This window comes from Malus domestica, chromosome 04 (genome assembly GCF_042453785.1).
Source record: "Malus domestica chromosome 04, GDT2T_hap1".
Classification (NCBI taxonomy): domain Eukaryota; kingdom Viridiplantae; phylum Streptophyta; class Magnoliopsida; order Rosales; family Rosaceae; genus Malus; species Malus domestica.
In genome coordinates, this window is record NC_091664.1 from 666,790 (window position 1) to 680,416 (window position 13,627).

The window sequence follows — 13,627 nt, forward strand, 5'->3', positions numbered from 1 at the left end:
TCAGCTTGCAAATAGCAGCTTCAGTTTTTTCCTTTGATTTCAGCTTATTCTCACAGCAGCTTCCAAAATAAGTTTTTTTTTTTTTCAGTTTACCAAACACCTAAAATTCTCACAGCTTTTTTTTATGGGTGCTTTTTTTTTAAGCACCTCATTCCCAAACCACCTCTAAAGCAGCTATTACAAAAAGTAGTAATCTAAAGCATGACAATTGACAAAAGAAAAAGAAAAAAGATAGCAGATAGCAGATGACATGGTAGTAGAGCGTGATGGGTTTCTTCCAAGAACCTGAGACTTGGCATCTGCTCTTCTTTCAGCACGGAGAAGAAAGAAACGCCCCATTTTCGTATTTACCGCTACATACGCCTGAGAAAGGATGGAAAATAAGGTAAATGAAAATCCAAAATCATAAGGAGTAATGTTCGACTTTTCATATTTCTAAAATAAACAATGTGTTTCCAATTTCATAACAAAAGGCTATGGTTTCAAGATTTTACCTATATGAGGGCATTCACTTCATTCTTGTAAGCTTCGGTTATGCTAGTTCAGTCACCTACCCTACCCTAGTACACGGTATGCTACTCATTCATCCTTATTGTCTCGACTGTATCTTGGTTAACAAATTCATCATTTAGATTAAAGATGTAGTTGAGATAACTGATTCGGTAACGGACCGTTTGAGAACCATTTCACTTATTTTGGTTTTCACTTTTTGTACTTCAGAACTAATGAAAACCAAAACACTAAAAACGAAATGGACCCTAAACTTTTGTGCAGGAAATAGAAATCTTTATCATGGCATTGTAAGTGACATTATCATGACCAACCAACCTCTTCATAAATGTTTTAAATGCTGCCCATGATTAAGGGGTTTTCCTTCTGAGATTTTGATCTCAAGGCATGAGTTAGAAAACACTTAAATTAGGACCCCATTGTGCACCTCAAACATTCATATATAATTTAACAACTAAGATACAAATCCTCAACTTAAGTTCTACATGCACACACAAACACACACATGATATAAGTACAGTGCCGGTGCAACAAAGTTACACTTGCAAATTGAATTGTACAATGGTCTCGTGGATGGGACTACTTTTAGAGAAAAAAGAGTACCTGTGGTCTTTCTGAAGTTTGCTCAATATAGCATCCAGGTCCATGTGCATTCTTAAACTATCCGAAGAAACGTTCTTTATCAAGTGTTGTATTGCTGATGCAGCTTGTTCCTGAATGCAAACAAGGAGATTAAGACCAACAGCTATACTCGTTTCCTACAATTAAATAACTAATGGGGCATTTCAAAAGATAAAAAGAAAAAAGAAAGTCTGGATGGATTTCAAAGTTCAAGAACCAAAGAGTAAAGTTTACAGTAAAGGCAAGAACTAAAGTAATACGAGCAAATAAACATCAAGCATTACTGGTCTAGTAATGTCTCTTCCAAGCATTGCGTATCAATACACAATGGAAGACTGCTCTGAATGGATAACATTGAAACAGCAATGAAAAGTTCCATATTTTATATAGCACGATGTTTCATATATGCTAGATACTTAGAATTCTTATAACCATAGTAAGATTTCTGTTTATCAGCTAAGCTCCATATACTAGGGTAACTTAATAGCTTCTCGGTTCAGAGTCAACCTTTAGGTTAGGTAACTTAATAGCTTCTCGGTTCATAGTAAGGTTTTTGGCCACTTGATTAGTGGCCAAGTGGCCAAAAACCTTTCGGTGCATATAATAAAAAATAAAGGATATAATGATGTGGGAACATCATTATGAGGAGACAAATGATTATGTTTCCTTTTGTTTTGTTGAATTTTCAAAGGCAGAGAATTTGGTTTTTTACTTCCACCCTTTACCTTTGGAGAAGTAGAGAGAGTATCATTTGTTTTTTGGAGAAGCCCAACTTTGCTCAGAGAGCAGAGCATCCGAGCAGAGAAGAAAGGTGTGCTGCATTCCTCATTGGAAGAGAGCACCTCTCTTCAGTTAGTAATCATTCATCAAAGTTGTATTTGTTGTATTAGCTTTGAGCTTTGTATAGAGAGGAAATTATTCACAATATTTCCTTCACTATTTGGTTCTTTGGTGTGTGAGAGCTATTGGTTGTATTGGGGTTTTCGGTTGTGAGATTGCCAACACTTTGTAAACTCCCATTTGGTCGATAGTGGATTATTAGGTGAGCTCCTACTGCTCCGAGGACGTACTCCAGTTAAACTGACTGTTGAGGAACCTCGTTAAAATCTTGGTGTCTTTTACATTTTGCTCTTGCATTCCATTTGATATATTTCCTGTGGGTTAGCTTGAGTTGGTTCCAATTGGTTTGGTGCTATCCTAGCACAACACTTATTACTTAACTGTGTCTTTCATACTGCCCCTCCAGGCATCCTCTTACACATTTTTCACCCTTTGGTTTATTACTCTATCCATCTTAATTTAGCTATAGGCTTTGGTTCCATATGCAATTCCTGGCAACCCAAATACTTTTCAAGGAGGAAAACAAAAGCAAATCTCTAACTGAACAATATGACCATTCAAAACAAAACATGCCAGGGTAAAACGTAAAACATAACTACAACCATGTTCAAATAAGCACAAGGGAACTTGGCCTATCAAAATTGAAGTAGAGAGATCTAGCAAAGACGAGGCACAATTATGTAAAACATTACTGATAAAAACCGAGCAAGTAATCACAAAATAACATAACAGATAGTAAATTCATAAACCCGCACCTTTAATCTTGGAATCGAATGTTGGTCAAGTGCACTAACTAGTGCAGGCACAATCCTCAAATGATGAAGAATCTGCATTGCCTCAATCAGGATTATAGGCAGTTGCATAAAATTAAAAGCTGCACAACAAACTTGAGACTGGGGATCTTGGAATGATTTCAAAATCATGGTTGTAACTTGTTCCAAATATTTTTTCATCAGTACCTGCACTAAAGGAATGGGTTGAGACATATCAATGATTTAAAGGATCGCATATAATGATGAAATAACAGGTACTGGATACCTGAGTTACTAACCACGTGCTAAGTTTACTAACACAAGCTTGTGCACTATAAATAGCTCAGACTAACAGGAGATAATCTAGCTTTATCATTAACAAACCTTAAACCCCAGTCCCAGGGCAAATGCGCAAACCAGAAAATCTATATGGTGTGTATACCATTCCTTCATCTTTTATTGATACCGACACACAATGTTAGTTGACTGAACCATATAAAAAGACAAGTTATGGTTTTTAAGACTGGTTGGTAACTCAGGTAAACCAACTAACCATCATACTTAGATGATCTGCAGTACAGTACCATATCACATAAATATTTCTGAATACCAGTAGGCAAAAATCAAGCAATCAACCAGTCATAGAACTATTACCATCTCCTCTGAGCACTCCTTTGCAATAACCGCTAGCATAGAAATTCCTGCGTGGCGCTTCTTCCAATCGGAAGCATCCATGTACTCCAAGAACAACTCAAAAGCTATGGGGGTCATTGTCTTTTCACCTAAGGCGGTTGATATTTTTGTCAGGTATGCAATTCCAAGATCTGTCTTCCCAGCATTCTCAGCCTGCTCGCTTTCTGTGTTGTAACATGCATAGTCATCATTTATACTGAGAAGCAGTTTCATTGGGACTGCCAGCAGTTTAACCAAAGTCTGATGTGGCAGCCCCCTCATTGTAAGTGCCAAATCGCTTGCTTCTACTACGGTCAGCAAGAATTTGTGAACAAACACTTTGGTTCCCTCTGTCACCTGTTCACTGTCTACTATCTTAAGCATATCAAGTACTAGTTCGTTAAGGTAGGGCTTCAAGAGTTGTGGCTCTTCCTTTACCAACATTATTAACTCCTTGAGAGCCCCGCGAGCATAGTCTTCTTTCAAGTGACTTAACAAATTAAACAGTCCAACCATCATCCCCCTCAAAAGGTCATGAAACCAATTCCGCCCTAATGAATTCGAAAACAAATGGATCAAACTAACCACAGCACCAAATGTCGCAACCTGAATATCAGCATTTTCCGAATTCAACATACGCAAAAATGCTGAGTGGGTAGGTTCAATGCTAGGAGCTAACGTTTCACAAATAACCGGACGATACACTTTTGGGAAAAAAGAACACACCCACAAAGCAGAAAGCTGAAACCTTTCGGAGTCCGACTGAAAAGACATCAACAAATAGTCAATGAGCTCCGGCCACTCATCGCCAGTCCTAGAAATCTCCACTGCCATTTCAGATGCAATGAGACAGAGAATCCTCAAAATGGGCAATGAGCCCTCTTCATGAAGGCGAACAAGAAATAGATTTTTAAGGTTAATTTGAGCATTCAATGACAACTTCGGCCAAAGGTCACCGAGCACAAACCGGAGAACAAGCGCAGACCTGGTGCGAATCTCTGCGGAAGGCCCGTTCCTAATCACAAAGAAAACCTTGATGAAAAGCAAATCCGGGAAGTGCTTTCTGCAACAATGTAGAAGGCTATAGGCCTGAGATTTTTGGGGCTCTTGAGGGCTGAAGAGATGAGAAAGGAGCGTCTCCATTGGCTGCACATCGTTCGAACTCAGAGTTGCGTAGGCTTGCATTTGCAATTGCTGAGAAAATACCGGCTCCATCGTCGTTCTTCGCTGAATTTGGTTTTCAGGAATCGTCATTTCGAATGTGGGGTTCTGAGGAACTAGAGGATTCGCTCGAGAAACCAAAAGTTGGTGGTTGACGGTTCGATTTACTGATGAATAAATGAGTTTTGGGTTGTGAGACTTGAGACACAAGAAAGGTAGAACCAAACCAAAATTTGGGAGGGCACAAGGAAGACTGTCTGCACTGCCCAATGCAAGCTTTTACATTTTTCAAAGGAAATTGCAATGTATAACGAAATAGTTGAATTTTCCAGTTACAAGGTAAATATGCCTTCTGAGCCGGAAATTTTGAGTTTGTTTCTTATTGGGCCAGAAAAAGTTAGATACTGATAAGGATGAGTTGAATAATTGGGTGCAAGTGCACCGTATCTAACTCTTATGAAGACTCGCGTCTATTAATCTTGGTCTAGTGTAAAAATAATACAACAAGATTTAAACTTACAAAAGGATGCGAGGTTGATATTATTACTTTTACTTTTGATCTTGTACGTTGTGTTGAGAAACAAACATACTTTAATACATTCGACAACACCTTACATACATAAAGAAAAAATTTCATCTCCCTGATACTTTTTCACGTAAAACTTTCAATGGTTGTCGTCAATGTCCATATTAATTTGATTCCTTATACAATCATACATGTAACATTCACACTACTTGTCATAACAATATTATTATTTTATGTTAATATTATCGATGTGATTTTAGTAGAAACTGAAAAGCCTCCGCCAAAACTTGAAACCTTGCCGCCAAAACTTCAAAAATAGGGTTTTTTAAAGAATAACACTTTCCAAAGCTCCAATGCCGAACTAAGCAGAGGAAGTCCCGAAGAAAGAAGATTAGCATAGAAATGAGGTCAAGGAAAGCTCCGGTGGCATTTAGGGCGGCGGGGCAGCGCTCACTGCCTTCATTATTCTCGTCTTGCTCAAAAACGCCGTAAGGGAAAAGTCACCAAACCCAACGTTTTTCTCTTTTGTCGATTAAATTGGAGTTGATTTTTGTTAGATACAATTGTTTTGAGTGGAATTAGGGCCAAGGTTGCAGAAGAAAATCCAGATGAAGGCAACAATGTGCCACTTTCGGACTCTTCAGAGAGGAAGCTGCTCCGGACTTCTGCAAAATCCACAACAGTAAAGGTACCCATTTGTTACCTTCTGTTTGGTTGCTGAGAAAATTGTGAGGGAAAGAAAGAGACAAATCAAATACTGGGTTTTATATTTTCTGTCCAGATTTACTGTTTTCTCTGATTATTAGAAGCAAAAGAGGAATCTTGTAGGCTACATTTTACCCAAGTGAATCGTACTTTCGTGAAAAATTGCAACTTTAAGTTGCCAAAGGCAACTAGTTGTATTGTAAATTTGTAGAATTTTTTATGTGTATTTCATGAAGAAACAATTACAAATGAAACATATATATAGGAAAAGAAAGTAGACATAAGCCTAACTTGCCTAACTTGCCTAACTTGCCTAATTTCCTAACTTGCCTAACTTGCCTAATTTACACAAAGAATGTTGACTAGCCTAACTTCACTAGTCATCCAACATGTTTATTTCATGCATACATTTTAACACAAGATATGACTTGCATGCATTCTTCCAACACTCCCCCTCAAGCTGGATCGAGGGGATTCGCTGAGCCAAGCTTGCCCAATAACCGATGAAACTGAGATGATGCTAGTGCCTTTGTAAAAAGATCTGCTAGTTGATCATGGCTTCGTGTGAACATGGTCCGGATGATTTGCGTTTGAACTTGAGCTCTGATGAAATGACAATCCACTTCAATATGTTTGGTTCTTTCATGGAACACAGGATTGGCAGCAATGTGCATGGCTGCCTGATTATCACACATAAGCGTCATAGGAGTAGAACTAGGAAACCCTAAGTCTGAAAGAAGCCCTTTAAGCCAAATGAGTTCACATGCAGTGGCTGCCATGGCTCGATACTCAGCCTCTGCGCTGGAACGAGCAATTACTTGTTGCTTCTTACTCTTCCATGTGACAAGGTTTCCACCAACAAATGTACAATAGCCTGTGATTGATTTCCTATCAATTGCATTACCTGCCCAGTCTGCATCTGTGTAGCCACTAATGACAGTGGACTGATTGTTATGCATTGTAATTCCTTGCCCAATTGAACCCTTAAGATAACGAAGGATTCTCTTAACAAGGTTAAGGTGATCAACAGTGGGAGAGTGCATGAACTGACTAGCCAAGCTCACTGCATATGTGATATCTGGACGAGTGATAGTGAGGTATATGAGCTTGCCTACTAATCGTTGATAGTAGCTTACATCATGCATGGCTTCTCCATCTATGCTGAGCTTCAGTTTACAATCAACGGGAGTGATAGCAGGCTTGCAGTCAAGCATTTTTGCTTCTTGAAGGAGGTCCAATACATATTTCCGTTGATGTAGAAACAGTCCTTTTGAAGATGTGGCCATTTCGATCCCCAAAAAATACTTTAACCTCCCCAAATCTTTGATAGCGAAAGCTTGATGTAGTGAAAGTTTTAGTGCCTCAATCTCCATGGTATTATCTCCAGTGATGATAAGATCATCAACATAGACGAGGACCACCAACTTCCCCTTGGTGCCAGTTCTTACAAATAACGAAGAATCAGCATTACTTCGCATGAATCCAGCCTTTTCCAGAACAGAACTGAGCTTGGCATACCAAGCTCTTGGTGATTGTTTCAATCCGTATATTGCCTTGTGCAATTTACAAACCATGTTGCCTTTAATACCATCATAGCCTGGAGGAGGTTGCATATACACTTCTTCCTGCAGCTCGCCGTGAAGGAAAGCATTCTTCACGTCCATTTGGTAGAGTGACCATCCACAATTGATTGCAACTGACAGTAAAACCCTGACTGAGTTCATCTTGGCCACTGGTGCGAATGTTTCCTTATAATCTACACCAAAGGTTTAGGTGAAACCTCGAGCAACAAGTCTAGCCTTGTGTCTCTTGATAGATCCATCAGCTTTGAATTTAGTCTTGTAAATCCAACGACTTCCAACAGCCTTTTTTCCTGGTGGTAGTTGAACTAGGCTCCAGGTGCAATTCTCTTCCAGTGCCCGAATCTCTTCTTTCATGGCTTGGTTCCATTGTGGGAGAAGAGAAGCTTCTTGAAAGCTTCTTGGTTCATAGTGCTTATCAATTTCACTGAGAAATGCAGCGTGAGATGTTGAGAACTTACTAAAGCTGATACATTCATTGATTGGATGTCGTGAGGCATATGTAACATAGTCCTGCAACCTAGCTGGAGGTTTTCTGATTCGAGGAGGATTTCTTTTAATCACCTGAGACTCTGTAGAGGGCGGAGAAGGATCAGAGTAGGGCTCCTCTTCACTCTCACTGGCAGTAATTTGGTCAGTTTGAACTTCTTCACAATCTGGACTTACAATGACTGATCTCTTTTCCAACATCGGATAATTAAAGTTTTGAGGGAGTGGGAACATGTCAACTAAATCCTCCCCCTGACTTGTAAAATAGGGATAGTCTTCTTCGAACTTCACATCTCTTGAAACTGTGCACTTCTTAGTGACTGGATTGAAGCACTTGTATCCCTTTTGAGTGGTCGAGTATCCCATAAACACACACTTGGTTGCCCTGGCATCTAGTTTGTCACGGTTCAAGGTTTGGATGTGAACAAAACACACACAACCAAACACCTTGAGATGTGTCAAATCTATTTTCCTCCCCTTGAGAACTTCATAGGGAGATTTAAACCCTAGCACACGACTTGGAAGTCGATTGATGAGATAAGTGGCAGTAAGGATGGCAAACGACCAAAATTTCTTTGGAACGTGCATGTGAATCATGAGAGCACGAGTTTTTTCCAAGAGATCTCTATTTTTCCTCTCGGCTACTCCATTTTGTTGGGGAGTCCCCACACAGCTGGTTTGATGTATGATACCCTGAGAACTTATGTATTGAAGCATGTTGTTGGATAGAAATTCAGTGCCATTATCTGACCTTAAAACCTTAATGTTTGATTGAAATTGCGTTTTAACATGCATGTGAAAGTCTTTGAAAATGGTAGGGACTTCATTTTTTGATTTCATAAGATATAGAAAACTTGTTCGAGAGAAATCATCAACAAATAAAAAAGGTCGTACCCAGTGCACAAGGCTCCCGCTTTACGCAGGGTCTGGGAGAGGTGAATGTCGGCTAGCCTTACCTCCATTTATGGAGAGGCTGCTCCCAAGTCTCGAACCCGAGACCTACCGCTCATGGGCGAAGGCACTTGCCATCGATTCAGTTGCAGGTCCCCATACATCGGTGTGTACCATTTCAAAAGGTTTACTTGTCCTAGACATTGAATTACCAAAAGGTAGCCTAGTAAACTTAGAAAATTGACAAGTATCACAAGTAGGATAGGGGTTACAAAAATTTGGAAACAGTTTCGACAAGACAAGTTCAGAAGGGTGAGCTAATCTCCTATGCCAAAGTTGGTTTTCATCTATGGACTTCGATTGAGCTTGAAGAGCCTGAGTGAAACATGCATTCTTGCACAGGTAGTAAAGTCCATTTATGAAGACCCCTTCACCAATCATCTTCATGGTGAGAACATCCTGAAACATTACTTTATTTGGTGAGAAAATAGCACGGCTTACTTTATTTGGTGAGAAAATAGCACGGCAGTTTAGGGTGTTGGTGATCTTTCCAATTGACAAAAGTTGGAAGGGAAAGGTTGGTACATAGAGGGCAGTGGAAGGTGTTTTTTGAGAGAGTAAGTTTATTTCTCCTTTTCCCAAAACTAAGACATTTTTTCCATTTGCAACAGACACATGTGAGGGGCTTGAAATTTTTTTAAAATGATGTAAATTTGTAACTTTGTTTGTCATATGATCTGTGGCGCCTGAATCAATTATCCAACAATCAATTTCAGTACTAGTTAATAGGGCAGTAGTAAAGGCATTGAGTATACCTGATGCTTCTCCCTTTGGAACTTTCTCATTTCCAGCAAGAAATCCGGCAAATTGTCCCAACATAGCTGTGTGACTACCCTCTTCATTGCCTTGACCATGTGAGCCTCCTCCGTGCCCCTTACTTTGTAGGTAAGCTGCAAATTCATTGATCAATGACAATGGATTGGCAGTGAACTCCATGGATCCTTGTGAGATAGTAGGAGCGTGAGCATTAGCAAGTTGTGCCTTGAAATGAGGTTGAAATTGTTGTGAGGACCTTGGTATCATCCTTCCATCTTTCCTGAACTTAGGCTTGAGTTCAGGATGAAGTTCCCAACATTTGTCTTCCTCATGACCAACACCATTGCAATATTTGCATTTTAGATGTGTGTTTCTTCCCTTGTATACCTTGGCTTCTGAGTTCTTGTACTTTGATGCATATGCCCGAGTCTCCATTAATCTAGGATTGTGATCAACATTCATAACCTTCTTCCTTGCTTCTTCTCGTTGGATAGTTGCACAAACATTGTTGAAGGTAGGCAGGTCTTGACTCATCAAGATGTGACTCCTTAGGTCCTCGTACTCAGAGCTCAAACTCCCTAACAGTTGATAAATTTTGTCTTCCTCAGCTCGTTTTAGGAGAATGGTAGGATCTGTGGTATGAGGGAGATATACATCCAACTCATTCCACATGGCTTTGAGGCTCCCAAGGTGTTGAACAAATGCTTTCCCTTCTTGTTGAGCACTGGCAATGTCCTTCTTTAATTGGAAGACCCGTGCATAGTTGTTTTGATTTCCATACATATCCTGCAAAGCTTTCCAAAGATCATGTGCGGAATTGGAGTAGCTAAAAATTTCAGCAACATGTTTCTCCATGGTGTTGAGCAGCAAGGACATGACAAGTTGATCTTTGCAGAGCCATGCATTGTATGTAGAGGAAGAACTGTCTGGAGCTTCCACGCTTCCATTTACAAACCCTAACTTCCCTTTGCCTCCGAGAGCTAGTGAAACAGCTCGGGACCAAGGAAGATAATTGAACTCGTTCAAGAGAACTGAACACAAACGTTGATTGGTGTTAACCTCAACATCTGAGAAGTTTGGAGAGAGATTGTGCCGGGTTTCCTCATCATGGTTCACAGAACTTTCTTCAGTCATGACTTAGACTTTGAAAGAAAGAAAAAATTGCAGCAGCAAGAATGGCAGAGACAGGTTACAAATGAACCTGCTCTGATACCATGTAGAATTTTTTATGTGTATTTCATGAAGAAACAATTACAAATGAAACATATATATAGGAAAAGAAAGTAGACATAAGCCTAACTTGCCTAACTTGCCTAACTTGCCTAATTTCCTAACTTGCCTAACTTGCCTAATTTACACAAAGAATGTTGACTAGCCTAACTTCACTAGTCATCCAACATGTTTATTTCATGCATACATTTTAACACAAGATATGACTTGCATGCATTCTTCCAACAAAATTACTAAATTATGTCGATTGAGAAGCAATTTAGACACTCATATTTGACCCTCTACACACCCCCTCTTAATTTTAACTGGTTGATTCTCCTTTGATTGTTCAATCTAACGCTAAAAAACAAGAGAGGTGTGTTGAAATCATTTCCCTTTTCTCAAATTTAGAGCGGATAACTGAAAGTTTGGAACTTGATTATTTCCTTTTAGGTAGTTCCAGGAGTTGGATGTAGCATGTGGGTCTTTGTTAGATATATAAAACAAAACAAAAAGGATGTGCATTTAGGTTCCTGTTTTGATTTAAGATTTGGGGTTTGAATGAAATTGGTTTAATTCTCAGGAAAGGTTAAGGCCCTTCTCATCTGTATTTGGGTCAAGAGATTTAAGTGAGTCTATTGATGAGCAAGTTGGGGCAAAGAAAGGAGGGGAAGCAGACAAGAATCATGTTGCTGCTTTAGTGGCTCTCGAACTTTTCAACCATACTGATCTAGGAAAAGGACATTCTGTAGGTCCATCCACTGCTGGTGAAGTTGAAAGTTCTAATGAAGATGTAGTTCAAGAATCGAGAAAAAGGAGGAACCCCTTTGAAGGTTTGCTTTAGTATCTCAACTTTTCTTGGTGCTAGATTATCTTTGGAATGAACTAAGCTTCTCTTGATGATCATTTTTTGGTTTGTCTTCAGAGAGAAATATAATTGAAAACTGAATTGTTTCTTTATGTTGCACTAATCTTGGGGGAAAACTGAAAACCTTATTAAAACAGCCTAACTCAACCAATTCAAAAGACTATTTCTTGTTCAGGACTGGGGCGATGTTTGCTGGATCTTAATACGGTATAAAATTTGGTTGTTTAGTTCTTCATAGAACCAGCAAGCACAACAAGCGAGTTTAGTAAGTTTTCCATTTCTTCAGGTGCTAATTCGTATAGTGCATCACATTTCAAGAATGCGATTAATGTTTATGAAATGTGATTGTGCCCATTACTTCTAAAATAGGTACCAATAGAAAATGATTGCAATGGTAGTTTGCTTGGAGAAGTGTACACATAGGGTGGGGAGTTGTAGAATGAGGTGTAGCCAAGGTGTTAAGAGTAGTACTTCCTTGTCTATATGTACTACAGGAGATGCATATGTATGAGTTATTGGTATAGGTATGCATTGGACTTTCCACCATACGTTGTGCACGTCTGACTCTCAGTTTTATACATTTCTTAATTGCCTCAAATTTTAGTCACAGGGATAAAGTTAAATTGTAGAAATGATCTAGTAGTTTCTCCGTGTTGGTATCTGATTGAGTAGCAATCTGGCAGAACATTCCATGAATGTTTTATCAGTTGATGAGTGCTTTTCTTTCTGCGTAGAAATGTTTGTGGATATTTGCCAACATGCGTTACTTACATCAAGCATGGTTCAGGGGATTTCCATATCATCAGCATGTCTTTTCTTTTCGCATTGGAAGTCTTAGATTCTGGAATCGACTTGGATTTCATATCTTTAACAGACTTTCTGTCTCTCTTTCTGTAACTGTCATACTTCTTGAGAAAGGAAAAAAAAAATTAAGTGCCACGCAGTGGCCCAGAAATTTGGATTCAAGAGAGGGACAAGTTTGTGAGATAAAGTCTCACAAAGTAGAAACATGAAAGATGAGCTGAGGGTCTCAAATTGCAAGTAGAGTTGTAGTTAGCATATACACCACAATATGCATTGCATTGGGTAGTTTGACATCTAGCAGGAAACGTCACTTTTGCAGGCAGTTAAAACATTTGGTTACTCAATCAACTTACGTATTTGGTTATAAATCTGATCCACATCCCCTCCCCACACCTCGTCTTTGTCTTTGAATTAGGTGGCGGTTACAAACCCATTGTAAGAAAGAATTTCACAGTGCTAGGAGGTGATCCAACGCCAAAACCGAACCAGAAAAGGAGAAGGGACGAGAGCTTGATCGTAGGCAAGGAGAAACCAGGGCCTGCTTATAATCACTGTGAGTATGCTGCTACATAATTTGTGAGTCAGAAACAGTTACTTGTTCATGTTTCTTGTGAAGCTCCACAAATTATTTCTTTCTTTTTGGTGGTGATGACAGATGCAAGCGGGCGTGGGTGGTGGGACTGCGACCGGGAGGGGATTGACAACGAAGAAGTAGGACTGAATGAGGTGTGGGAAGGAGTCGGATCTACCACATTGGGAGGAATAGAGTGGCATTGATCTTGAGATTCTTGACTTGATGCTACGAATATTTACTTATTTAGTAGATGACCAGATGTCCTTGTTGTATAATTTAAGATATATCATTAACAATTGAAGATGTCATGTTTACCACTCTAGCTAAAGATCATGGTGGGATGCTCTTAAATTATAAGTTTTTTTTTTTTTAACAAACGATATTACCTATACTGAAGGGATGAGATGAGTTTATCCTCACAATAAGCTAGAAATAATATGGTTTCAATTTGTATTTGACAATAATCGAATATAAGACCTGTCATTTATTAGTAAATAAGAATACCACTAGATCATAACTAAAGTTAAAAGTAAAAAATTGACCAAAACAGTTGAAAAATTCTGAGAATTCTGAGAATTCTGAGAATTCCGTGATCGTTATCGTTCATTG

The 13,627-nt window shown here is 39.1% G+C and overlaps 2 protein-coding genes across 2 annotated transcripts; one reads left to right on the plus strand and one right to left on the minus strand.

The window, feature by feature from the left end:
• Nucleotides 1–226: 226 nt before the first annotated feature.
• Nucleotides 227–4,826, minus strand: LOC114824300 (uncharacterized). The gene is made up of 4 exons (XM_029100743.2): nt 3,378–4,826; nt 2,727–2,930; nt 1,114–1,223; nt 227–363 (listed from the first exon to the last, which is right to left on the minus strand). Exons 1-4 carry the CDS (start codon nt 4,647–4,649, stop codon nt 354–356), a joined length of 1,596 nt encoding a protein of 531 aa, XP_028956576.1. The 5' UTR covers nt 4,650–4,826; the 3' UTR covers nt 227–353.
• A 555-nt stretch (nt 4,827–5,381) lies between these two features.
• LOC103443504 (uncharacterized) lies at nt 5,382–13,346 on the plus strand. Its single transcript, XM_029100744.2, has 5 exons — nt 5,382–5,570; nt 5,665–5,770; nt 11,356–11,605; nt 12,860–12,997; nt 13,100–13,346. The coding sequence occupies exons 1-5, from the start codon at nt 5,485–5,487 to the stop codon at nt 13,219–13,221; spliced, it is 702 nt and encodes a 233-aa protein (XP_028956577.1). The 5' UTR covers nt 5,382–5,484; the 3' UTR covers nt 13,222–13,346.
• The last annotated feature ends 281 nt before the right edge of the window (nt 13,347–13,627 follow it).